Source organism: Cricetulus griseus, chromosome 2, assembly GCF_003668045.3.
Source record: "Cricetulus griseus strain 17A/GY chromosome 2, alternate assembly CriGri-PICRH-1.0, whole genome shotgun sequence".
NCBI lineage: Eukaryota > Metazoa > Chordata > Mammalia > Rodentia > Cricetidae > Cricetulus > Cricetulus griseus.
In genome coordinates, this window is record NC_048595.1 from 455,577,443 (window position 1) to 455,604,703 (window position 27,261).

A 27,261-nucleotide genomic window follows, 5' to 3' on the forward strand; every position below is an offset into this window, starting at 1 on the left:
TGCCTCAGTCTCCCCTCTTCCCAGACCTGTGGCTGACAGAGGGCTCTAGGCTCCATTTTGGGGCTGTTTTCTTCCCTGATCTCAGTTTCATGGCTTCAGGTATCACAAGTCAGTCACCATTTAGATCTCTGTCCCAAATGTCAACCTCATGTACTCAAAAACCAACCACAGGGCTCAGTCATCCCAAGCCTACTGTGTCCCAAATTGAACCTCATTCAGCTCTTTACCCCAAACCATCTGTTTTTCCCACAGGCAAAGCAATTCCAGTTAATGACAATCACACGGCTTCCTTCTTAGGATCCAAATCTTGAGAGTCACCTTGACTCTCTGGGACCCTGATGCTCCAGCTTCGGGATCTAGCAATCTCTCTACTGCCTACTCTCTCCAAGTGTCACCTGGTCCTTCTATTTATTGAGTGATCCCAAGGCAGAACCAGCGTGTTCAATTGCAGATGTGATCGCTTGGTGGAGCAAGTTCTTCTGAAGAACCCTGTAATGGCTCAATGGCTTTTCATTTGCTTTGAAGCAAGAGTGTGCTAGGCTGCTCTCCAGCTCCACCACAGAGCCTCTGTGTGGCCATTGCTTCCTAGAGAGGCCATAGCTACCCCTGCTTTCTGTACTGTCTGCTCACATGGAATGCCTATTGAAAAGGAGGGTTGGTGACCCCCGTGGGGCATGACCTCACACTTTTTGTTCCTTTAAAATGTATCACTTTCTAGCTCACCATAATTCTATCTGTTGTGCCTATTATTTGCTGTCTTTCGATAAAGAATCTTGGTTTAGTCAGGACTCTGCTGGGGACCCATCTTTTCGGTTCTTTGTAAAACTCCCCAGTTTTTGCAACCCACATTATGTCAGTTTAGCAAGCATCCTCCCCTCCAGTAAGTTGACCACTCCATATCTGATTGGCTTCTTCAGCCTCCACCATGCCCTAGTGATGCCCGCTCTCTCTGGCCCACCTTCAGCAAGAATCCCCTGGCCCCGATTCTCCATCTGCAAACCCCTATCTGCTCCAGACTAGCCTCTCCCCACTCCCCTTGCTGGATTCAAGTAGTATTTGCCCCAGTGGTCCATGTTTTTCTTACTGAGCCTTAATATATTAATAACTCTCTCTTTAGCAACCTTCCCATTCGTGTGTAGGGCCAAGGATCTGTTTTGTTGATGGAGACACTGCAATCCCCTAGAACAGAGCCTGATAGAGTGTAGGCATAACAATAATGAAATCCCAGTTCAAGCACCGTGGGCCCTGCTCTTACTCTGGAGGCATTGTAAATCCTGAAGATCCTACTGATGATGTCTTCCTCTAAATCCGCAGACACAAATTCCACCTGGATGGGGCCATGTCTGTGCACTCCATTTTCTGGCCAGTACTGTGGACACAACTGAACCCAAACAAAACAGAAAAAACAAGTGTAGTTACTGGATGAGGTCAGCATCAACCTAATTCTTTATGCTTCAGTTCTTTTTCTTCCTAAAAGGCCCAGACACCAGGAGTTTTCATGGTAGCTGTGTCCTCAACTACACTTCTCCTCATCTCTGGCTGTTTTCTCAGAAAGCATGTTAGCCAGGGGATACGATTCAGAGCTGGCAACCGTGCGGGGTTGAATATTCTTTCTTGATGACTTTTACTTTTGAAATGGTCTAAAATGTCTTGTCACATGTTGCAAAGATTGCAAGGTAAATTCTCAGTTAACAGTGAATCGACTGAAAGAGCAGCCTGTCTTTTCTCCCTCTTGATCCATGATAAATCTTTAATCCATGATAGATTAAAAGAGAACATAGGGTAACCAAGACTATTCTTTATATTAGCTAGGTCTGTTGGATTTAGAAACTAATTAATTTATTTTTAAATAATGCTTTCAGGGGGATTTTTTTTCTTCCTCATCAGCACTTCCTGGTGACGAGCTATTAAACTACCTTGTCAAACTATAGCATGCAGATGCTTATTTCCGTTTTGGTACCCAAGGGTGCCCACTGTTAAGATTAATAGGCATGATGATAGGAAGCTGAGATGGTAATAAAAGCCATAGCAAACACATCTGAATGGTTCTGCCCATTTCTCTGTGGGCAGGGCTGGCCTTGCTCTCTGCTTATTTTCAAAGTTCAAGCGCCTGGTGTAAATGCTTGTCATTTACACCACAGAAATATGAATGGCCCAGACTGGCATCTAGCTCTTGGCACACTGTGTCCTACATTCTGCCCAAGGAAATCATGTAGAAAATGGCTTAAATGGTGCATAACACATCCATGAACTAGCCCGATAAATACTTAAAGTAGTCTCATGGCAGTTTTGCAAGGCCTCTAAGTTCCAACGCTCAGTTTAGCATTTGCTAAAAGACAGAGTCCCAGGAGCACCCCCTCACCCCCCAGAAATCAGCTCTGTCTGCTGAATAGAACGGGAGTCTTTTTGTCTCTCTGACTGCCAGTCAGCCAAGGCTTGGGTGGAGTCCAGACAGTTTGGGTTTAGAGTGTGGCTTCAGCATTCAGATGCTGTGTTCAGAGATCCCACTGGCATTGCTGACTGACAGGTGACCCATCTATACCTCCTTCACATTAGGGACAAGGCAAACCAACAACTCTACACATGGAACACATCCTGGACTCCTTAGCAGCTGTTTAATTCGTGAAATCTAAAAACTGCTGCCTCGATGTTAGAGTGACAGTTCTTGGTTCTATTGAATTGGGCTGGCTTTCGTAAACAGTGACAATCTGTTCTGAGAGCAGAGAGAAGGGAGAATTCTAAACACTCAAGCTAAGCCAAAAGGAGAGGAGAAGAACAAGGACTGTCATCATTATTTCACCAGCCAGCTTTTGGGTGAGAGCCTTAAGCGTGCAGTGCAGTGTCGTCAACAGAACTCTAGCTGCATTAACGGCAACAGAATGTATTTTGGGAAAGAAACATCTTGTCCTGTTTAGATGCTGAAACACTGCAGGAGCCCCCGCCAGCACTCCTGCCCTATTTGAAAATAAAATTTCCATACTGGAAAGGAAATTAATTAATTCCCAAACAAGTTTATGCTTAATACACACCACACTCAAAGTTTCCCTAATGCCTCTGTCATGGCGGTAACATCTGTGAGGAGAGTAGATTCTGCTCCCAAAGGGGCTTGGTGCCAACCTTCTCCTGACCGCTCCCCCCAAGAAGATTCTGCCGCCCTTTGCACCTCCCTGATGTCTCTGTGAGAGGCCCCACAGAATGTTCTGGGCTTACACCCAGTGCCAGTTTTGTTTCTTTTGCTATCTTTACAAAGACTTGACAAAGTGCAATGCCCTCCTTTAAGCCTGCTAGCCTGCCTCCGCTGTCCTTCCATCCCAATGCCCCCTCTTGCAGGCACCAGATGAGTGGTTCCTAGAAGCAGAATTGCCCAAGCAGGAGACCAAGGCCTGCTCCTGGCTCCACTGGTTGGCTTGCTCTCTCTTTTGCTCTGCAGCGTGTGTTTTCCAGTTCAGCTTGGACTGGTCTGTCTGTGTCCTTGAAGCTCACCAATGGGAATTTTATTTATTTGTTTCTGCCTTTCTGCCTCCCCTGTCTTTACCTGCAGTCTGTCTGTCTACTTGGTTTTCACCGGCTTTCTTCTGTCTTATATATTTCTCACTTGTCACCCTTGTATTTCCGTATCTTTCATAGGTCTCCAATCACTGGCTGTGGGGCTTGCCCATCTCATTCAGACAAAGCACACCCAGACCGGACCCTGTGACCTGGGCTCACCTGGGCAGGATCCACATCATTGAGCATAACTACCGACGTGCAGTGATAATCCAAGACCAGTCGCCAGAAGTCTTTGACAGTGTTTGGCAAAGGATGCTGGGTGACAATGAACGCTGAAGGCTGTTTATAGCTCTGCGTACAGAAACAAGAAAGATGCAGACACACTCAGTGCAGCAGAGTCATTTTGTGCACATGGAGATGGTTGGCACAAAACAAGGAACGTATTTAGTGACTGTTGAATTCTATCGCCATTGTCAATGCCAAAATGGACTGAATGTAAGCTTTTCTGTGAAATTATTATGAAACATTCTCACCTTAATACCATTGGAACTTCCATAATCATTTCTTACCGTTTTTGTTATGTTTCTGACAGGCAATATTGGCTCTCCACATTAATAATTTTAGTGGAGAAAGTTTCATCAGTTGACTTTAAAAACTAAGTACAAGAAAGTAATTCTGTTTTTTCCAAAATTTGTTTGCTTGTCATTTATTTGGGAGACAGTGTTGCTTATCTCTGCTGTAAAAGATGCAGGAGCTTTTGTCTGCTCCAGAGGCTTTAAAGGAGCTTAAGCCCCCGTCATGGTATCACACCAACAGAATTAAAACTTACACATTAGCCCTGAAAATAGCCATTTACTCTCTTGTCAGCTGAATAGCAAGAAGTAAACAGACTGGCAGGAGGCAATGAGTTGTGTTTCTTTCCCATGTTAATTGCTGCCTGAATTTGGGAGCAGGGGAACTAAACAATGCTGTCAGTCACCGCAACCCCTCTGCTCTGGCTCTCTGGCCATTAGGCGAAAAGCCTGACAGCGTAGCTGTAGCTTTGGTGGGCTTCATTTCGGAGTGCGTTGGACAGGTGGTGTGTGAGCCGGAACCTCTGCCTCACACAAACCCTCACAATGGAGAGCTAGATCTACTTTTGTTGTTGTTGGAAAGAAAAGCGGGCCTCTTAAAAGGCCAAAGGGGCATATAAATAAGATAAGCATCCCCAGTGTTCCTGGGGCTCCGTCCGCCGTTTCTGCTTCCTTCCCGCCGTGGCCCAAGGCGACTCACGTCCATCAGGGCTGCGTTGACGTAGTTGCTGCTCTCTCCATCGATGGTGATGAGGAAGGGCAGGCAGCGGTCCGGGGGAAGGATGTCCATGCAGCGGTTTTTCTCGTGGTTCCGGGGCAGGAGTGCGATGCTACAGTCCTCCACTCGCAGGGTGGGCGTCACCATGTTGAGAGTCTGTAGGATAAACGGGAGAGGTGGGACCTCCAGTTCCAGTCAGGTGACCACAGGTGGCCCATTTCCTGCTCCCATTTGACTTCATAGTATGAATATATGCATTGGAACCCCATGAACGGGTGCAGTTATAACGTGCCAACTGAGAAAAGCACACAGCTGAGAAACTCCCGAGGAAGTTTCAAGAAGGCTCTGTGGGCAAACTGATTCCTTTAAAGGGTGTGTGAGGTGGAGGGCAGCTTTGTCTCATGCTCAGCTGACTGCACGGTGGGATTGCCCCACGCCCTGAATTCTACCAGCTCCATCTATCATCCCCTCCTTGGGTTTTGCCTGTATACAATGCCCATCAGCCAGAGGAGACAGAGGCAAAGGGCTGGGCAGATCCATAGCTTACAGCACCATCCACCCTCACTAGTGCATGGTAACTGAAAGTCTGGGAGGCAAGAAGTTGGGAGAGCATTGGCCTGGAGTTAGGTACATTTAGACAAACCTTTTACCTGAATGAAGACCTAGGCACATGGAGTATCCTTAAGGGCCATTTCCATGGACAGACTGCACCCATGGACTACGAACCAGGTATCCTAGATCTTGGAACCAGTTGGTGGCTACTTGAAATGCAAATGGCTCTTCTAGACTAATGACTTGAAGCCAAGTAATTCTGCCCTTGGGGGTGTTTCGCCTGGTGCTGCTACAGATACTTAGAAAGTAGAGCCTAGGGCAACGGTTAGATACCCTATCAGACAGCACCATAGTAAAGTCATCCAGCCCCCAACGCCACTAGTCCTGAAATCAAGAAGTCCTGTGTTGGTTTGAGGGCCTAAGAGCTCACTTTGAGAGTCTTCTTAAAGAGGACCACCACAGCCCACCAGTCAGTCCCTCCTGCCTGGATCCCCACTTACCCGGAATTCTTCTTTAATTTGGCTTGAGTTTGTCTGTGGGTCCAATTTGTTCATGTCATAATACAGAGACCTGATTTGGGAGGCAGGGATGGAGGTGTCTCCACAAAGACAGGCTTCCAGGATGGCGTCATGGATGAATACATACTGTTCCTGAAAAAGCAGACCGCCTTAGTTAGTGATGGACGACTCAGGATAGACCCAGAGAACTAGAGAAGGAAGGTGCTTAGTGCGTTGTCAGCCCTGTTTCCTCATGATGACAGGGCAACACATTCACAACAGAGAAACAAGCATCACAAAGGACCTGGTGCCAAGACACGGGGTTGTCCTGTACCATAGCCCTGTTTTCGACAGTGGAGTGCCACTTGACCAAGGACAGCTTTATAAAGAACATTACATAGACCGATGAGAGCAGGTGGGACACTGGCTGAAACTCCTCTCCAATTCTGATCCCCGGGATTCAGAACTCAGTATCTCAGATGAGGACCGAGCATAATTTGGCCGATGTTGGAAGAATTTCCCAATCAAGTTCACAATATAAAAAATGGTCCAGGGAAACCTGACTTTGCTCTGAAGACGGTTAAGACTGTTAAGAATGACATATTCTGAACCATTTATTAATGGTTCTCATAATTATCAAAGCCCTAATAAATCCAGAACACAGCTCCTTTACACGTCTAAAAGTCTGCAGTTAAAAGATGGGCTCTCTAGAACTGGGGCTGTCGCTCTGCGACAGAGCACTTGCCTCATATATCCAGAGCAAGCCCCTGGATTTGACCCCCATCACCACATCGATACACAAGTGTAAAAATGATTTGTCTAATTATGACTTGGCAGAGACTTTTTCTAGAATTAATTTTCACCATCTTTATTATTGGTCTTCAATTGTATGAAATGCTAAAGACTTTCTTCTATCATTAATTTCTATAAGTAATGTTTCGAAAGAGAAGATGAAGTGAGAAGGGGGGTATTCCAATGCTTGATCAGCCGCTGAGGCATGCTAAATATAAAAATGATTACCCTTATATTTTAAAGTATGCCCCAGTCTAAAGGAAAGAGAGAGAAGGCAGCACTTTGGCCTCCTGGAATTCTAATACTTGTTAAAAATTCCCAAGATGTGTGTAAACCTTCGTGTATAACCTGAACATAAGGGATACTCATTTATCCTTCATTTTGCTTCAGGAGTGATCCTCCAGGGGCCCTAAGTCCTAGGTCCAGGATGTACATTTTAGAAATGTTAACTTCTCCATAGACCTTGTGTTTCAACTGTAAGAGTTACTTACTAATTGGTACAAATTGGGCAAAGTCCCAGGATGCCAGGGACAGGGAGAACTTTTTAGGGCTGGGGGCTGGTATTCTTCTAATGTCTGAAGGAGAATAAAATGCACAGAGCGGATCGCCCTGCAGCCACCTGGCAGATCCCTAGCTATTCTCAGGAGCTGTCCTGCTCTGCTTCTCAGCTAGTTTACAAGGCAGGCTGAACACCAGCAGTGCGGGAACCTTGGATGCTTAATGTAGAGGCTCTTTTGGGTCCCTTGGCACTGACAACTGTGAATTTAGGTTGATGGCTATGGATTCCGGTACCCGGAAAACTCCTGGCACCACAGTAATTTGAAAAGTTTCTTGTTTGTTTTTGAAAGAACAGACAAAAAGAAGGATGGAAGAAGGGAGGAGGCAGGGGAGGGAAGGAGGGAGGGGGGAGGAGGGAGAGAGGGAGGAGGGAGGGAGAGGGCAGGACAGGGAGAATCAGGAGTTGGCAGGCACAGGGCTTTTCTCCTAGGGCATTTGGTAGAGAGTTGGCAGCCTTCTTTTGCCCAGGGAGGTGGGCATACAGGATGGACAGTGGGGACTAAGCCGGGGGATAAAGGGCAGCTGCTGTACCTCCGTCTGCACCATGTTGACTCTCCTGGACCGAAGCTCTCTGACACAGTTGTAGATGTCCACCACGCCTTCCCTCTCTGCCATGTCCAGCATGATATCAATGACTATGAAGCAGCCGGTCCTGCCTGCACCAGCGCTGCGCGGAAAGAGGGGTCCTGTCAGCACAGGGAAAGGACCGCCACCATGCTGCTGCTGCTGCTACTACTACTTTTTTTTTCTTTGTTTTTTTCGAGACAGGGTTTCTCTGTAGCTTTGGAGCCTATCCTGGCACTCGCTCTGGAGACCAGGCTGGCCTTGAACTCACAGAGATCCTCCTGCCTCTGCCTCCCGAGTGCTGGGATTAAAGGCGTGCGCCACCAATGCCTGGCACTGTTACTTCTTAAAACCGTTAGCCACCAAAAGGTGTGTGTTTTAGTAATTAGGCACATTTCAAATGCTGCACAACCATCAACTTTATCCAGTTCTAGATAAACCAGAACATTTTCCTCGTTCTCGGGAACCCTGCACCCATAACTGGTCCATGGCACGCCCATGAGATACCTGGTCCATGGCACACCCATGAGGAGGCACCAGGAGCCCTGCTTACCTGCAGTGCACCACCAGTGGACCTGCATTAGGTGGGCTCTTGGATTTCACCTGCCGGACAAATCCAAGCAGACCAGTGGCGTGGTAGGGGACCCCGTGATCCGGCCAGCCAGTGAAGTGAAACTGTCTGATCTCCCGGATTTCATGAATGCCTCTCTGTAGTCCAAGGTCAGCCACAACGGGAAGGAAAACAGAGGAAGAGAAATGATAAACAAGAGTAAGAAGGAACATGAATCATCCCTATGCAAGCCCAGGGCTGGAAACCACAGATCCCTGGGCAGGAAGGCCATTTGACCCCTGGGCAGGAAGGCCATTTGACCCCTGGGCAGGAAGGCCATTTGACCCCTGGGCAGGAAGGCCATTTGACCCCTGGGCAGGGAGGCCATTTGACCCCTGGGCAGGAAGGCCATTTGACCCCTGGGGAGGAAGGCCATTTGACCCCTGGGCAGGGAGGCCATTTGACCCCTGGGCAGGAAGGCCATTTGACCCCTGGGGAGGAAGGCCATTTGACCCCTGGGCAGGAAGGCCATTTGACCCCTGGGCAGGAAGGCCATTTGACCCCTGGGGAGGAAGGCCATTGACCCCTGGGGAGGAAGACCATTTGACCCCTGGGCAGGAAGGCCATTTGACCCCTGGGGAGGAAGGCCATTTGACCCCTGGGGAGGAAGGCCATTTGATCCCTGGGCAGGAAGGCCATTTGACCCCTGGGGAGGAAGGCCATTGACCCCTGGGCAGGAAGGCCATTTGACCCCTGGGCAGGAAGGCCATTTGACCCCTGGGCAGGAAGCCCATTTGACCCCTGGGCAGGAAGGCCATTTGACCCCTGGGGAGGAAGGCCATTTGATCCCTGGGGAGGAAGGCCATTTGACCCCTGGGCAGGAAGGCCATTTGACCCCTGGGCAGGAAGCCCATTTGACCCCTGGGCAGGAAGGCCATTTGACCCCTGGGGAGGAAGGCCATTGACCCCTGGGGAGGAAGACCATTTGACCCCTGGGCAGGAAGGCCATTTGACCCCTGGGCAGGAAGGCCATTTGACCCCTGGGGAGGAAGGCCATTTGACCCCTGGGGAGGAAGGCCATTTGACCCCTCGGGAGGAAGGCCATTTGACCCCTGGGCAGGGAGGCCATTTGACCCCTGGGGAGGAAGGCCATTTGATCCCTGGGCAGGGAGGCCATTTGACCCCTGGGGAGGAAGGTCATTTGTAACACCCAATTTGGAAGGCTGATGACACTGAGCTGTTGACAGGTATGAGAGAGGAGGTGATGTTTGGGGACATGGGGACATGCTAGTCTGTACACAATGCCTGGAGATGAATGGGTCTTTTCGGTTCTTCAAACGTCCTTTCTTACAAAGCAGACCATGTGGAAAGCTGTTCTCCAGCCACTGCTGGAATGTTGAGACCCCTGTCCGGGCTCCAGGTACCCAAATGGAGTGCCCACACCGTCAGGGCTTAGAAACGAGAATCCCTTTCCAGACAGACCAGCATATCTGTTCCGTATGTGGATCAGGCAGGTTTCTCTCTCTATTTGGAGCGAATGTGTAGCCCTCCATTCAAACAGCAGCCGTTCTTTGACTATAAATACTTCAAGTTAAGGTGCCAGAGCTGCAGAAGCAGGGAGGTGCCTCGCCCTGTCTCCTGGCCATTTCCCCTGAGGAAGCAGGTGTGTCCGAGAGCAGTCAGGGTCAAGAAGTGCTCCGACTGTAACCCTCTGCTTGACCAGCAGGGTGAAGAGGGGCACTGCCTGACCCCTAAGAACCGACTGCAGGGGGCGGGGGAGGGGATGGGGTTTGATGGGGGAGACATCGTGCTTATTTTGGCTTTCAATTTGCTCTTCTTTATTTTACAAAGATTTGTTTTTATGTGTAAGAGTGTTGTGCCCGAATGCATGAGTGCATGCGTGTCTGGTGCACACAGAGGTCAGAACAGGGCACTGGATCTCCTGGAAGCAGAGCTAAGGACCACTGTAAGTCGTCATGTGGTATAATGTCTGTGCATCTATGTGCAGCTGCTCCTGCACGAGTGCCCACAGACACGCACACATGCTCGAGCACACACAGACACATGCGCATGCACACACACAGAGACACACAGACACACACACACACAGACACACACACACACAGACACACACACAGAGACACACACACACACAGACACACACACACACAGACACACACACAGACACAGAGACACACACAGAGACACACACACACAGACACACACACAGAGACACACACAGAGACACACACACACACACACACAGACACAGAGACACACACACACAGACACACACACACAGACACACACACAGAGACACACACACACACAGACACACACACAGACACACACACACACAGACACACACACAGACACAGAGACACACACACAGACACAGAGACACACACACACACACAGACACACACACACAGATACACACACATACACACAGACACACACACAGACACAGAGACACACACAGACACACACACAGACACACACACACACAGACACACACACATACACACAGACACACACACAGACACAGAGACACAGACAGACACACACACAGACACACACACACAGACACACACACACAGAGAGACACACACACACACAGACACACACACACAGACACACACACAGACACACAGACACACACAGACAGACAGACACACACAGACAGACAGACACACACAGACAGACACACACAGACACACACACACACACACACACACACACACACACAGAGGTATTTTCCTCGACTGTTCCTCTCTCTCCATCTTCCTCTTTGAGACAGGGTTTCTCACTGACCCTGAACCTCCATGGTTCAGTTTCTTTGGACGGCCAGTGAGCTCCCAGAACCTGCCTGTCTCTGTTCTCTCAGCACTGAGGTGAGAGGCACACACTTGGATGTGGATGCAGGGAACTGAACTCAGGTCATCCTGTTTTCACAGCAAGCCCCCTTACCCAGCGAGCCATCTCCTAACCCCAAAGGCTGTTTGAAAAACAAAAACTACTTTTAAAACCAAGGCTACAAGTAAACCTGGGATCCACTGGCTCTACTGGTTCCCCACATCTGGACTTTGTTTTGGTTTTATTACATCTTACAGATGAGCATGCCCGGGCCTTACCAGATTCTCTATGAATAGTTCGCAAATGTTTAGTGCACGAAGAATAAACTGCTTATTATTATGGGCTGGGACAGGGTAGGAGATGTGAGCCCGTAGTTTAAAATAAGGCCCATTGGCTATTTGCTGTTAGTGTGTTAATGTATCTTTCATATAATGACGCACCCAATGCCCAAGCTCTATTTTCTGTTAGAATCCCACTGTTTGCTAGAGTTTGAAAAGGAAAGAAGCAAGCATACAGTGCAAATGAACCACGCAGGCTCCCGGATCCCAGAATAATGGTGCTAGCAGTTAAAAACCAAATTTCCTCACCACTGAAAAACAATAACATTTGGCCAGCTTCAAAGACCCCATCGGGAGACAGTCAGGCCACCGTGCCCCTTCCAACCCTTAGCTCACTCCCCTGGAATTATGCACAGTGATTTGGCCAGTGCCGGTCCTAATCTGATGGCAGGCATCCCAAACCAGGACAGCTTTGGCAGTGAATGCTTATGTCCTCCAAGGGATGGGGGAATGAGATTTTCCTTTGTTCAATTTCAGCTCCAGAGTGGCATCTCTAATGAGATGGGCTCCCAACTCATGTCCTTATGGCTCATTTTCACAGAAAGGTACACATTAGCTTCAAGAGTCTGGAAAACCTGTTCCTACAACCAAGTCCCATGTCCTACTCTGCTCATGACTGTCAAGATTAGCAAAGGAAGTTGCTTCTGTTACAATACTCCTTGCACACGAACAATGGATTCTCCTGGGGAAACATATAGGAGCAATCAGCAATCATAGCCTAAGCATTTCCCAGCTGGACGTTAATGACACTATTCCTTTAGTTTTCATTGGAAATGCATTGGTGCTGTACAAAACAGTGTAAATCATTTAATGCTTCCATTCAGTATAATGGGAAGGGAGCCTGCACATTAGACCATTGTGCCTATCCCAGAGTAGGTTTATTTTATGTTTGTGGAGTGATGGGCTCAATGGTGAAGTGTGTGTCTGTCTTTGAGACAGGGCATCTTATTCCCCTTGCTTTCTCTGAATCTCAGGGTGTCTCGTGGGAACAGAGAATACGGTTGTCACTTCCAGCTTCCATTCTGCCAAAGCAGAAAAGGTCTGGGTCCAAGGGACCTCATAGTCGCCTTTCTGACATGGTGATTACTGTATGCTACACGATGTTAAGCTATGTGGAGAAGAAAGGGGGACCATCAGATGCCAATGATGAGTCCATCTCCTGCAGGCTACTGCTACCTGGTTGCTTTGGAGTAGATCTATTTTTCAACTTTAGGTCTCTTGTTACATCCTGTTCTCAAAGTAGAATTGCAGAAGCCTGGAGCCCATATCTAACTACTTCCTTTCTTTTGTTTTTAATCAAGTTCCAAAGTCCAAGAAGTGTCTCTAGGTGTTAAAGGATCATGTTTTCTTAAAAGACCCCACGTGCCCGGTCTGAAAAGCAGTAACACTTCATTTTGATTGTCCCAATGCTTTCCCAGGCTCCTCCCTAGCCCCCCTGCCCCCTGGACTGTGGCCTCATGGCTGAAGTGAAGGGTTGTCTGAGGAACATGTCTATGCAGCTGGGGATTTACAGAGACAACGAAAGGTTAAAAACAGAGCAAAGAAACAAACCAACCCTCCCTTTAGCACCTAGGATGCATTTTCAGCTTGTTAGAGAACAGCTGACTCCTGTTCAAAGAACTTCATGTTTAAGCAGTGGCTTAAGAAAAAAATACCCAGGATCTTTTATTGCTGTTTTAATGCAGTTATTCATGAGTGCTCTTGCCAAGAGCCATACAAAAATCCTGCAAGTGCTTTTCTCTCTCAGTCTTGCCTGAGAAGGAAAAACATCAACATCCAAGTGTGGGTTAGAACTCGAAGAATTGAGTCAACCAGAGCTTCACGTTCTTTGAAGTCTCCAAGACTCTATCTTCCTTATTTCTTTTTTAAAAGGACAGGCTATAGGAAAAAAGAAGCTAAATAGTATGAGAAACAGATTAAAATAAACTAAAACCGTCTCAGCATTTCGAGACTGTCATAAATTTGGATTTTCAAACTAGGAACAGCAGCTCCAGTCATCAGTGTGAACTAGACAATAAGCAGATGGTGTGGTTTCCCTATTCCCCAGAGATGTCCTGGTTGTTCTAAAGAGTGCATGGGGTGCAGTGACAACACAGAATGAGGAGGAGGTCCAGGAGCCTAGTGGCCAGCAGCCTGGCATAACCCAGCCCTCCAAGGTGTCTGCTACCACGTGATGAGTGAGAACAGAGCAAACAAGAGACAAACTGACAGGAGGCTGTGCAGGGCAGAGGGCTGGAGCATACGCTCTGACAGGAGAGCCCGTGAGCCTCTGTGGGGAAGAATGTCTCTCAGTCTTGTCACCTCCACCTTCCCCACAGCGTACCTGTGGCACTTCTCTGGACGGACTGCAGTTTGCTTCACCTCCGGCCCCTCCCTATGTCAACAGAGAGAGGGGAATAAGGAGATTCCCTGTTACGCCCTACAGAGCTCCCCAGAGAGGCAGCCCTATCCATGCGTGTGGGATGAGGTGGGTCTCACCCACGGCAGACACCCAAGTGTGTGCCGATGCACGAAGGAAGATGCTGGCTCAAGCAAGACTGCCGGTGACTGATGGAGCTCCCTCATGTGGGCCTCCAGGGAGCTCGCTGCCTCTAAGAGGGCCCTCCAGTCCCTCTTGAACTTTGGGCCTGAGAAAGGCTGAAGGAATGAAGTATTCCAGGAACACTTATGCCAATGCAAGCCCTGGGCACCCTGAGTGCGCATTCCACACAGGAGAGACTCATTACACTGGAAGGGCATTTATCTAAGTTCAGTAAACCTTGAGTTATGAATCACGAAAGAGAAAAGGGGCAGACAAAGACCAGCCAGGTTAAAGTGGAAATAGTGCGGTCGACATTATTTGTGTCTAGTCGCAAAGTACAGACTGTTGTGAAATGGGACTGGCTGACGTCGGGGATGGAGCTACGTGGGTATCTAGAATCAGAGGGCGAGATGCGGTCTCGAGAAACAGCGGAGCCTACCTGCATCCGGGTCTGCAGCTCGCTCCGGCTTCCCCACTTACCTTTTCCACGGCGAACGTTCTTATCACATATTCGGCCAGCAGCTCTGTATCTATTAGAGTGACTTTAATGTCCTTATAGATCTCAGTGTCGTCAGGCCAATATTTGCAGCACTTGACCTTCAAGAAACGAAAAGGGAACGATGGGGTTAGGTTTCTGTTTAGTTCCTGCGATGAAGGGGGCCACTACAATGGACAGGATAAATTTGCACGCACCGAACCACTTAACCGCACACCCCAAAGCAAGTTTGTCACCTACTCCCTTCACTCCTCCGCTCCCAAACCTGAAGTCATGGGAAGACTAAAGTTTAGGGAAATGGCCTAAAGTTAACAAAACGTAGTTATTCCCCTGTTATAGTAAGTATTCATTTCCCATCTTTGCTCCTCAGGAAACGTCCTGGGAAAATAAACCACCAGAGGAAGCTTGCATATTTTAGTCTCTTTGAAACTTAAGTTTCAGAAAGTGACCAAGGGTTTTGGGGGGAGGATTGAGCAGAAAATCTGATTCAGTACCAAAGAGAAGATGACTTTGCCTGGAGAGGAGAATAGCTTTGTAACGAATTCTACCGCAGACTCTCAGACTCCTGCCACTGCTGTGTGCACCCACAAAGGACTCTCTGGTTTTAAAAGTAGTTTCAGATCAGTAAGCAAGCAGTGGGGTTCACCACGACACCTCCATAGTGTGCGTCTGTATACGTGTTCAAATGCACCCCTCCTCTGGATCCCTCCCTACCTTGGAGCTGGTCCCCCCCCCACCCCCTCCCCCAGCCCGTTTATGGTCTCCTCCTCCTCCTCCCCCTCCTCCTCCTCCTCCCCTCCCTCCTCCTCCTCCTTCTCCCCCTTCTCCTCCTCCCCTTTCCTCCCTCCCCCTCCTCCTCCTCCTTCTCCTCCTCCTTCTCCTCTTCTCCTCCCCACAATTCCCTTTTAGTTTTGGCACACATACAGAAACGTACTCGAGACTGTGTACTTATACACACACATGCACATGATTACAAATCTAAGTTCCATATATATGAGCAACCACAGAGTTTGCCTTTCTGAGCCTGGCTCTTTTCACTTAACATGGCGATCCCCAGTTGTGTCCATTTCCTTGCAAATGTAATTTCATTTTTTCTTTAATGTCTACACGAAATTCCACACGTCTTTTGAAACACCTCCCAGACGTAACTTTTCTGTCCTTTCTATTTCCTCCACTACATCTCAGTTTGGCCTAGGGGGTCATCTGGTGGATGTTCTACACAGGCGAGATCCAGAAGCCGCCCCCTAATGGAGCCCCACACGCTGAGGCGTGCTGCTGCAAGCTTACTGCTTTCCGGCCACCAGATGTTCTCCTGTCTGGGGTGTAAGTAGCTTTAAAAATTGGCCACAACTTTCATTTTCAGTCCAAGGTACGTCATTTCCATTTTCTACTTTATGCTCAAGGACATACATTTACCCCAATCCTCAAATAGACTCTGTGACCCAAAACCATCCCTTCTGATGAGAATGTTCTCCCAAGCATTCTTTAATGCCCGCGTTAGACCCCACCCCCAGTCTTCTCTCCACAGATGTGGACTCTCTCTAATTCCAAAGGAGCATGTTTGGTGCATGGATGAGACACACTTCATACAAGACTTGGACCTGATCGTCCCTGGCCAGCGGGAAAGGGGCTGTTTTGCTTATTTCTCAGGTCACATTCGCTCCGTGATGAATATGCAGTGACCACACAGGACTGTATCTCATGGAGACAGATATAGCATCAACTCGAGGAGGAAAAGCCTAGACAGGCATCATTTCCCGAAAGGATTCTGGTCTGGGAAGACCCTTTCAGAATGGCCAGCATCTGCCTCACGCTCCTGTTGTGTGGCCTGTGGCTGGCTGGGTCTGCAGCTCCCTCTAAACTCTTGAAACTTTCTGCCAGATATTCCTTATTGAACTTAGTTGATAATATATAAATCAGAGTTCCAGGCAAGTGAGGCACAAGGCAAAGATGGGTTTGATCTCACGCTGTTTTCAATCCCCCTTGGGAACCGCCCTGCCACCGCCTTTGCCTGGAAATGCGATCTATGACAGTATTAAAGGGTGTATCTACTATATCTCAGAAATATCAATCGTGAATACCCAAGCAATATCTAAAATACCTGAGATTAAAAGAGACCTACAATTTCTTCTTTTTATATGCAAAGTTGGTCTGATCAGATGGTGTGTATGCAGAGGGATTTGACTTGAGGGTGACAGTAATTTCATGTATAGAATGTTCAGATCAGGGGTGCTTACATCACATGCAGTGGACTCCCCTCTGTGCTGAAGGCCTTGCTTTCATCTTTCTCTGACTTCAATTATACAAGCAGAGGGCAGGGGGAAAACTACAAATACAGTGTCATACACAGTCTTAAAACGGAGTAACCCAATTCAATACAACAGAAGTGGTTTTTTTCCCTGTGCAAAGTATAAGAGGACAAGAACACACACACACACACACACACACACACACACACACACAGAGAGAGAGAGAGAGAGAGAGAGAGAGAGAGAGAGAGAGTACCTGCAGCCTGTGTTATACCAGGGATCATTTATTTAATAAACCCCCATAATCTGGTGTATGGTAGTTGACAAACTATGGGCGCAATAGGTGTAAAGTCATTCATTGTATGGCTGCCTAGTCACCTACTTTAGATCCTTTCTTCTCTGCCTAGGCCCTTTTAACAAATATGAACATAGAGGCTTCAATGCCTTGGGGTCAAGGAGGTAAAACCTGCCAGCAGGACTGAGAGTCCAGAGTTTCTCTTCTAGATAGTTCCCATGTGCCAGTTCAGATAGCATCTGAACTCTGACCTCGTTCTACTGTGCAGTTTTCCAGAAATCTGCAACTCTGCAGGACAGGATGCAGCAGGATGTCCCGTGTAGGTTAGATCATGTCCAGCTCATCTGGGGTAGCTCCAAAGTCAAGGGTTCCCATTGCAGCCACACTGGTGGTAAGCAGAGGATGGCGGCCTCCTCTGATATGTGCGGTTGGGAGCTGGCCCAGAGCCACTGGGAGGCGCCAATCCAGACTCAATGAAGAAACAGAAGCATGGGGGGTGCTCCCTTCTAGAAAGTGGGCCTCACATCTTGCTCATCAGCCCTTGCTGGAGCCAGTCCGGAGAAGGCAGAGGGACCATTTTGAATCTGGTCCTCGTCAACTCGTCTCCCAGAATATCCTGAAATGGTTTGCCACACCTGTTTCAGCTCTCTAGAAATCCTTCTAAATTGAGTTCCTCTAAGTATCTTTTTAACCACTTGGGCCCGTGTCAAGTTATTATTTGGCTTAAAGAAAAAGGAACAGGAAGGGAAGTATGTTTCATTAGAGCTGAAGACCATATGTCTGCAGCATGTAGGACTTGGGGCCACCCCCTGCCTCTGACTCCACACCCAGAGGTGTTGAAGCCAAGGCTTTGGAAACACCTGCTGGAGCCCCGGCCACACACAACTGGATGCTCCTCCATCTGATCCCGTGCCAAGCCAGCTGTCTCCTGCGGCCCGAGGGTACTTGCCCAGCGCCTAGCAAGCCTCTGCCTCCCACACATCTTCATCATGTATGGCAACAGCCAGCAGCCTGGGAATGAGGCCACTTCCAGGATCCTCTGATTACTTTGGTGCCCTGTGTAGGTTCCGTTGGCCACTAATCAAGCAAAGAGCACTGCACTCCACTGTCTGCTCATGACCATGTTCAGGGCTGCAGGAGAGATGCAGTCCCTGCTCCCAAGGGATGGTCAACTTCAGCTTTAAAATCCACTAACTCAAAATGCAGGAAGAAGTATGATGGAGGATCTTGATATTCCTGGAGGAAGATTTTAAGGAGAGTAATTTTAAACTCGTAGCCCATGATAACCCCGTGTTCACTAAGGTCTTAACATTACTGGGGGTAGAGCCAAAGCTCTGGAGTCTGGGAGTATATTGGCTTGACCTTGAATGCATCCTGACAGGGTTTCACTAAGAGTTCTAAACTCCAGCAGTGATTCTCAACAAATCCTGAGGGTCTGGAGAATTGGCATTTCCAAAAAGCTTCCTGGCCTATAGCTCATACCGACCAGAAAGAATTTCTGCAACTCAACCAGACTGTAGAACCTGGCTGATAGGAGTTGAAAGAAGGCCTTGTCACTTGCTCATGCAACCTCAGGTTCTCCATCTGTCAAAAACAGATGACAATTCTTGTCCCAGAGTGCCCTAAGATGAAGTCAGTGGTTTTCAAATGTGCCTACACATTCGGATCAGCTGGGAGTGTACTCAAAGAAACCCTAAGGCTCAGGTCACATTCCAGGCGATTTCTCAGTTTCTGTGGTGGGGCAGAAGCAGTCACATTTCCTGAAGCTTCCTAGAGGCTCCTGAGCGCGGGTGGGTCTGGAAATCATTGGATACAGTGTGATAAAAACATCTGGCCAAGTGTCCAGTTGATGACAAGATCTCAACAATGATAATCCTTACTCTTCAACTGTAAGTCTCTAATCTGGACCTCAGATGACAACAGGAGTTGGCGGAGTCTGGGAAGGGAAACAGGATGCTTAGGAAGGGGGGGGAAGTCTTGAGCAGAGACAACTGTGTGGTTTGTGATGCTGGAAGGAAAACGAAGGCAAGCGTCCATGCTGCTTTTATTCTTTTCTGCAACTGTTCTCCCCCGAAATAAGATGACACAGAGGAGAGAGGTTGGCATCCCAGTCTCCTAATGGATGGCTTGGATGTACTTCCAAGGGGAATTAGGAAACAGTTTCTGTGTTCTGGGGAGACAACTTAAAGCAAACAGCTGCAGTTGCAAAGATAGTTTGCAAACTGTCATTTGCAAGGCCATTGCAGCTTCCATGCATGGAGCCGCCACTGGTTTGGGTGAGACATTCTCATAGCTGTTCACGTGGAGGCTTAAGGAGTAAAATGATTTGCAAAGGCCCAGGCTGGTCTCTATTCCCCCAGTTCCTTCTAGGATGAAGACAGGGCACGCCCCCTTATACTGATTCTGCAGAGTCCAGATCACCACCCATAGTTTAAACATACCTAACTTGAAACCGATTGACAGTCAGAAGAAGCAAAAGGCTTGAGGGATCAGTATTTCAACTTTATGGTTGGAATATAGCGAGAGCCAATGTCTTCACCTAGGACATAGAGTTTCCAGGTCGTCCTGTTCATCATTGGGTAGTCCTAAAGTCAGATATAAGCAGAACCATGTCCAGGTCTTTCTGGGACACTGAGGAATGAGCGATGATTGTAACACTTTTGAAAAGGCACACACAATCAGCAAATCTAACTTGAGGCAGATCACGAGGCTAGCGCAGTGGCACTATCTGGGTTAAAAGCCAAGTTTCATTTACTAGCTGTGATGCTGGGCAAGTTCCTTAACCTCTTAGAGCTTCCATTTTCCCCCCTATCTGCAGGACAGTAATAAAGATGCTTGCCATGAACACTGCTTTTGTGAGGCACTTAGAACAGCATTGGTGTAACCGAATGTTTGTTAAAAATTTCTGAATGAGATTGCAGTGAGAGGAGCAGCAGAATGAGTGTTAGTTCTAAAAGAAGGAGTCTGGAGCTTCCAAGGTTGACCACAGTATTTGTGCATCTGACAAGAAAGCTGTCCATTTCTGTGGGCGGAAGAGGAGGGGAGGGTGGTGCAGATGGAGGACACCTCCTCCAGGAAGCCCACGCAGTCTCAAGTCTTTGTCAGATGGGGCCTGGGAGGATGGGATCCTTTGATGGCAAAGGCAAAGTCCTACTTCGTGATCCCAGCTGCCTCTGATGGTGCTGGGGTAAAAAGTGTGTATTTGAGAACTGTGGATGCATGAATGCATTTGTGTAGTTCAGCATTTTAAAGTTGCCTAATTCCTTTGCATGCATGCATGTGGTCAGCAGCCTGTCCTGAGGCGTACAATAGCCAAGCCAAAGCTCATAGGCATAGATCAAGCATCTAGTTTTGAAGGGGGGACTCTTCCAGTAGCCCCTCTGCAGATGGAATTCCAACCAAATCACTGTCCTGCCCTTTCCTGTGCTGCTGTACAGCAGTGCCCAGTAAACAATCCACTGAAATCCCGGGCTCCAGGTCTCCTGTTTCCTGTACTCTTGGCTAATGCAACTAGAGTGTTCTATAATCCAGCAATGCTCCAAAGTGCTAAAATAGCATCACTGCATGCACCTCTGTGATCCTGGGGTTGACAAGCCTGTAGTCCAGGGAAGGACTTATATAATCGTCCTGTCAGGTGGAGGGAGTTGACTGGGTTTTATCACGATGGCATGCCTGGAAACTTGGTCTCACAGAAATGGGGCCTTGGCTTATACTATCAACTGTTGTCCCTGCCTGGTCCTACACACAGGGCAGATACTGCCAGAGAAAACTTCTAAGGCAGTGGGTTCTCCCTGCCTGCAGCCTTCTGAATTACTGCCTTATTTGTTCTATAACTGGGGAAACTAGAAATGCTATTGTTTTGCCACTTAGTTATAGAAACTGCCATCAAACTGCTCAACACATAATTCTACCTCTCTCATGCCATCCTCTTGGGAGGCACCGGCTTGCTCATGTATTTACTTGGCTAGATAACCATAAGCCTTAGGAGAAAAGCAGGGCAAGGGCTTAGAGGATTAAGTAAGCGGAGGTGGAAAGCAGAGAAGGGAAGAAGGATCCTGCCTTGGAATGAACACAACAGCTACTACTTGTCAGCAAACTCTTCAAGGATGGGCGTTGCTGAAGTGTTCGACTCAGTGAGCCACCATGGCTTGGAGACTTCCAATATTCTGTGCAATGATGGCGTTAAGAATGACAGCTTGTCTGAGCAGATAGGAGTGGGCTGGGGTTGGTAATAGAAGCTCTTGGGCTGTGATGTGTTTGTTTCAGGAACATGTGTTCATCTGCTCGATGTACAGTTTTGCTAACCTCCCAGGCACTTTATAGTCATGGAGGCAGATGACTGCATACATGCATCTCCGAGACTACAGTAGACAAAGGGGGAAGAAGCTGACCTGAGAGACGACCTGGCCCAGGACAGTTAGAAGGCAGCGAATAGATAAAGAGCCAATGATTCCATGACTGACCAAGAGCCTGCCCAAGAGCTGGTCTGTATCCAGCCTGCCCTTACCTGGGAGCCTGCTTGAGACCTGAATAACAAGATACATTTGTTATTCAGTTCCATAGATGTGCTTTGATTTGGCAATATCCTGCCAGGGTGGCATTATGAGAGACGGCTGGTGGAAAGGTGTCAGACAGACGACAGCGTGTCGGGAACCATCATTGGTACTTGAGAAAAAAACATTTTTTTAAAGGGGCATTAGGGGTTAAGTTGAATTGCTGAGAACCCAACCTAAAAGGGTTAATTCAGATAGGCTGAATGCAGTTGTATTTCTGTCATGTCGAATACAGTGGTAGCGAACTCCACCTAGAGGAAGGAACTGAAGCAGAGACCATAGAGGAATGAAGCCCACAGCTTGCTTCCCATGGCTAGCTCAGCCTGCTTTCTTACACAACCCAGGGTCACCTGCCTGGTGGTAGCATTTACCTACAGTGGGCTGAGTCTGCTCACATTAATCATTCATCAAAAAGATGCCCCACAGACTTGCCTGTAGGTCAATCTGCTGGAGCCATTTTTCAGTTGGGGTTACCTCTTCCCAGATGACCCTAGCTTGTGTCAAGTTGACAAAAACAAAACGAAACAAAACATAACCTTAACTAGCACAGAGGCCCTGGACATGGGGATGGTACCTGAACCAACCCTGGGGACCACCTGGCTCTACCCTGTCTCTGGCATCTTGAGCATAAGAAAGAAGGACCAGTATTCATTGTCTTTGCATAAGGCCTCCCTCCATACCGTCTGGCTCCCGGTCCTCTGGATTTGCTATGTTCTTTCCTGTCTGCCTGCAATCTTCACTCTCCACATTAGCATCTGGAGCTCCTGGTATCCTTCCAATTAATTCCCTGTTGACTTCAATTAGCTGGAACTGATCTCTGTGGCATGTGGCCTAACAGCACTTGATAGTCCTCCCTCTGAAACCAGAGGGAGAGTGGTCCAGTGACATTTCCTTGTCAAGCTCTTGGCTGTTTTTCTGGTTTTAAGTGGCTGTTTTTGCATCATCTCCAATGTGTCCCTTGTTCATGGTCCTTCCTCGTACAAACCCTTGGGGACTCTTGACAGGAAGTTGCTGAAACTCCATAGAAGTGTGCATTGGCTCTCCATGACGATACCTCAGCTCTCTCTGTTGTCACTGGGCACGTCTGCAGCATCCCTGCTGCACGTCCTGGCTGTCTTCACTACCAAACTCCTGTCCCTCCTTTTGGCTATGTGCTGTCCCTCACTCAGTGCAGGCCCTACAGACTCTGGGGACATTGCCTGAAGCCTCAGCTTCACGTCCTGGTGCAGTACCCCTCCTACGAATCCCACGTCTGTTACGATAAATCTTTCCGCCAAAAGCCGCCGAGCCCCACTGCCACGTGTTCGCTTTAAGCCAGCCGCCCGCCCGAATTAGTGCCCAAATTAATACACAGAAACTTGTATTAGGTTCAAATGCTGCTTGACCAATGTCTAGGATTTCTCATCTGTTAGCTCAGTCTTATTTATCATAAATCTATATATTTTATAAGACTTATCTTATCAGACACCTTCCATCAGCGTCTTTCCTTGCTGGTGGCTCACATCCTGCTGCTGGAGGAAGAGTGGAGGGGAAAAGGGACACTTCTTGTTTCTCCTTGCTTAAATATGAGTCTCCTTGCTATGTCACCTCCTATCTGGATCAGCACTTCCCTACTACATTTCCCAGAATCTCCTTTGACTCCTAGTCCCGTCTAACTTGCTGTTTCATTGGCCAAACAGAACTTTATTTATCGTCCAGTAAGACAAACACATACACAGAAGCACTTCTCCCATCACATGTCCCTCCGTGAAACCACTGTTGCAGAGTTTAATCATGCTACCCGATTCCTCATCCAGTGCTCAAGGACATAATTTCAGCCTCAGCCTTTTGTGACTGTCCACATCAACTGTACATGGCATATGCTTGATCACTGGAGAAATCTTCCATTTTGCCTGCAGTTTTCTTCTGTTGTTTCTTTCTTGTATTTTTGAGGTCTCTGACTACTAATGTTCATATTCCCAATTCTGCCTGTGTCTAAATGTTATCACTCAAACATAGCTCCTTTCCCAATAACATAGGAGTATACCCCCAATGTCTTATGCCAACAGTATTATGAGGGCAGAAACAAAGCCACTACGGATCTTAGAGGTAGAATCTTGAAGAATTAGTGTGAGTTATGTCTTTAGAGTAGATACTGTGTAGTTGAATTCCATGGGTTTAGAATGAATGAGGGGGAGAGATCCTTAGTGGCCCCCACCGTGATGTGGTGAAGTTATGGTGGTCTTGCAAGAATCTGAACAATAATGTTGAGACTAGTAGACTCCAAAGCTGTAGAGTTTTATCAGCCTCTTTGCTTTATAAAGTAGATTTCCCCAAGTATTTCATTACAGTAATCAAAAACATACAGATACACTCTCCTATCACCGAACACACCCGCCCACATATGTGTACAGGTAATTACTATAATCATTGTGGTGACACTTTTTAGATTGTGCCTTGTGTTTTCATCTTGATATTCATGTCTGGGTAAAGCGTAGGGTAGGGAGGACGCAGCAGACAGTGGGAAATGAAGAAGAAGACTCAGGTTCCCAGAGTCTTCAGTTCACCTCTTTCCCAAGACTTCTGGAAAGCTCACACTTGTTTTTGGTCAGCATCTCAGACTCCACATAACCAGATGGAACCGACCAGCCTTCTTAAATCTTCAGCCCTTTCCTGGAGGATGGGGTGAGGTGGAAGGGGTTTGGTAGGTACTTGGTGAATAGTCTTTACATTAATTGTCCAAGTCACAAAGCCAGAGGCCCAGGTTCATATTCAAGTTTTCCTTTTTCTTTATTGGTACCTGTGGTAGTTTGAATGTAATTGGTCCCCATAATCTCATAAGGAGAGGCACTATTAGGAGGTGCAGCTTTGTTAGAATGGATGTGGCCATGTTGCAAGAAGTGTGTCACTGTGGGGATGGGCTTTGAGGTTTCCTATATCTCAGGATACCGCCCAGTGTTTTCCTGCAAGATGTAGGACTCTCAGCTACAGCTACAGCACCATGTCCTCCTGAATGCCACTATGCCCCTGCCCATGATGATAAGGGACTGAATCTCTGAAATTGTAAGCCACCCCAATGAACTGTTTTCCTTGTAAGAGCTGACATGGTCATGGTGTCTCTTCACAGCAATAGAAACTCTTAAGACAGTACCCATCCCCAATAACATCCCAACTGTGATCTCCCATAAACATACTTGTAGACCGAGTTTCTGGTCCCACAGCTGTTTGGTGTCCATCCTCCCTCCCACCCCTGCCCCCCCCCACAAAAAAACCCCACACAGAGAGACTTCTATTAATTGTAAACTGTTTGGCTGATGGCTAAGGCTTCTTATTGGCTAGCTCTCTCTTAATTATTAACCCATTTCTATTAAACTATGTATTGCCATAGGGCTGTGGCTTACCAGTAATGCTCTGGCACGTTACTCCTTCAGCGGCTATATGGCATCTCTCTGTTGACTGTTTCTCTGCCTTTCATCTTCCCAGAATCTCCCAGTCTGGTAGTCTCACCTATACTTCCTGCCTGGCTAATGGCCAATAAGCATTTATTCGTCAACCAATAAGAGAAACATACCCACAGCATATAGAAGGACATCCCCCATCATCTCCTCTTTTCTGTCTAAATAAAAAGGAAGGATTTAACTTTAGCAAAGTAAAATTGTATATAACAAAATTGTTATCAAGCAAGAGCTATAGTTAACAATATTTAGTTCATTTACAGTTGGCAGAATTTAAAGAAAATATTCTATCATCTATCCTATCTTCATGAGTATAAAGTTTTATATGTAATTTATCTTTTATCATAACTAAGGAAAACTATAACCATAACTATCTGTCTTCAACTCCATCAAAGACCCCAGAAGGATAATATATAAACTCTAGAATTGACAGAGACATCTTGCTGCCTGGAAAGTCACCCAAAGTTTCTCTTTGGTGGTAACATTGGGGCATCCACCTTCCGTTCACAGGCCATAGTGTCTGGTAGACTTTTTAATGAAGCAGAAAATTTGAAGATCTGTTCTGTCTTGTATTGGCAAAGTTCATCAGTTTCTTTCTTCTATAAAGAGGAATTCCAAAAGACCATCCTGTTTCTTGGCAAGTTCAGCAGTCACTCTTTTTTTTTTTTTTTTTTTTTTTGTAATCTGCTTGTCCTGTTTGGACAGTGTGCTTATTGTCAGCAGTTGAGGCAAGGGTAGTTCTTTGCCCAGTAGGCCATTTTTCCACATTGAAACCCGTATCTCCCATATCGAGTTTCTTCAATGTCTATCTTCTTCTCTGATGTAATTGGTGTTGCCAGAAGCAGTTGTGTTTCAGTGTCATGAAAAACCCTAATAAACCATTTTAAATGCCATATTCTGTAGGTCTTTGAAAGGTTTGAAGAATATCTATCCATTTGAAATATATCTCTGTATATCTAGAAAACCTAACCAACATGACTATAAATTTTGACTACTTTAGATGACTGTCTATTACATATTAAATGAGCTATATAAACATAATACCTAAACAAGAGTAGAAATACATATATAACAAAATTGACTTTAAATTTCTATTAATAAACCAAAATCCACACCAATGCAAAGCATTCATTTCTATGTCACACACTTCCACTTGTCATACTCTGCTCTTGCTGAGACCTCTCACAGAGGCAGAGCTCGGGCCCTTCTCTAGCCTTTCCCCACTGATTACCACAGTTACCGCTTTCCTTGTCTTCTTCCTTTCCTCATCCTGTCTGGTCATGGATCCTCGTGCCTGAGTATCTGGGACAACAGGTGTACTCTACTGGGTCAGGCTAGAACGTTTCAACAATGCTAATCAAAACCACTGACTCACTTCCTTAATGCTCCCAGTGAGACTGACTTTCCACTTTTACCTCCCTCCATTACAAGCCCTGAACTAGTTTTTCCAGTACCAGAGTCCCCATCTACTCTAAGACAGGCCAGGCTACCACCTTCCTTGTCCTGTCACTGATTCTCCCTTTCAAGGTTTTCCTACCTTACTTTGCTAAAATGATTTCTGTCCTACTGTTGTCTTTTGAAATCACTTCTCCTAGTAGGGTTCAGCCTCTCGCTGCCTTCTCCAAGTCCTGGATTCCATAGGCAAAATTTATTTCATTAGCACTATCACAGTCTGACTTAAGTCTGCCACAACTGTTTATTATACTTGGGTTTCTAATATCATATCTACTATGCTATGAGGATGAGGGAATTAGAAATATCTATTTCTTGGTGCTATGGATTCAGCGAGTATATCATTAAATGACCAATCAACTACTGAAGAGGATTAGTAGGACTGGCCTTAGATTAATTTATGAACTAGAAAAATTAGCCTCTTGACATGTTCTGCGGAGTTTTACATTTTCGTAGGGGAACTGAGATCTTTAGGCAGAGAAAACCTCAAAGCTCAGGTGTGTGGCCAGGGACTTACTCTTCACAGAGACAACCAAGTGCCTCACTTGCCCTCGACAGAATGGCTCAGGAACACTGGGTGTCTGCTTTTCTGGCGATTGCTTTGTTGAGGTGCAATCGTGGCTCAAATGTCGTGGGAGTAACCAAACACTCTCTGACTGGATTTAAGGTCTACTCCATGACATGGAGCCCATGCCTGACATTGCTTGGGTAGCAAAGAACCTGGGGCTGGATGGAACATGGGCCTAGAGGAAAACCAGATGCTACGGTTCAGGAA

At 47.1% G+C, this 27,261-nt stretch overlaps 1 protein-coding gene and 1 long non-coding RNA gene across 5 annotated transcripts in view; one reads left to right on the forward strand and one right to left on the reverse strand.

The window, feature by feature from the left end:
* Nucleotides 1–4,324, forward strand: part of LOC103159579 — a 34,083-nt gene extending 29,759 nt beyond the window's left edge. The window contains exon 3 of the long non-coding RNA XR_003481678.2: nucleotides 3,628–4,324. This is a non-coding gene — a long non-coding RNA (uncharacterized LOC103159579). The remainder of the gene's footprint in view (nucleotides 1–3,627) is intronic.
* The window catches only part of Ptprm (protein tyrosine phosphatase receptor type M), a 677,957-nt gene that overhangs the window by 17,375 nt on the left and 633,321 nt on the right, over nucleotides 1–27,261 (reverse strand). For 2 of the 4 annotated variants that reach the window (XM_027397790.2, XM_027397788.2), the window contains 8 exons: nucleotides 14,488–14,604; nucleotides 13,810–13,860; nucleotides 8,296–8,450; nucleotides 7,710–7,845; nucleotides 5,832–5,981; nucleotides 4,762–4,935; nucleotides 3,709–3,840; nucleotides 1,256–1,381 (listed from right to left, as the gene is read on the reverse strand). In XM_027397790.2, coding sequence (XP_027253591.1) covers nucleotides 1,256–1,381; nucleotides 3,709–3,840; nucleotides 4,762–4,935; nucleotides 5,832–5,981; nucleotides 7,710–7,845; nucleotides 8,296–8,450; nucleotides 13,810–13,860; nucleotides 14,488–14,604 — 1,041 coding nt within the window. The remainder of the gene's footprint in view (nucleotides 1–1,255; nucleotides 1,382–3,708; nucleotides 3,841–4,761; nucleotides 4,936–5,831; nucleotides 5,982–7,709; nucleotides 7,846–8,295; nucleotides 8,451–13,809; nucleotides 13,861–14,487; nucleotides 14,605–27,261) is intronic. The other 2 variants (XM_027397791.2, XM_027397789.2) reach the window with 1 other exon arrangement.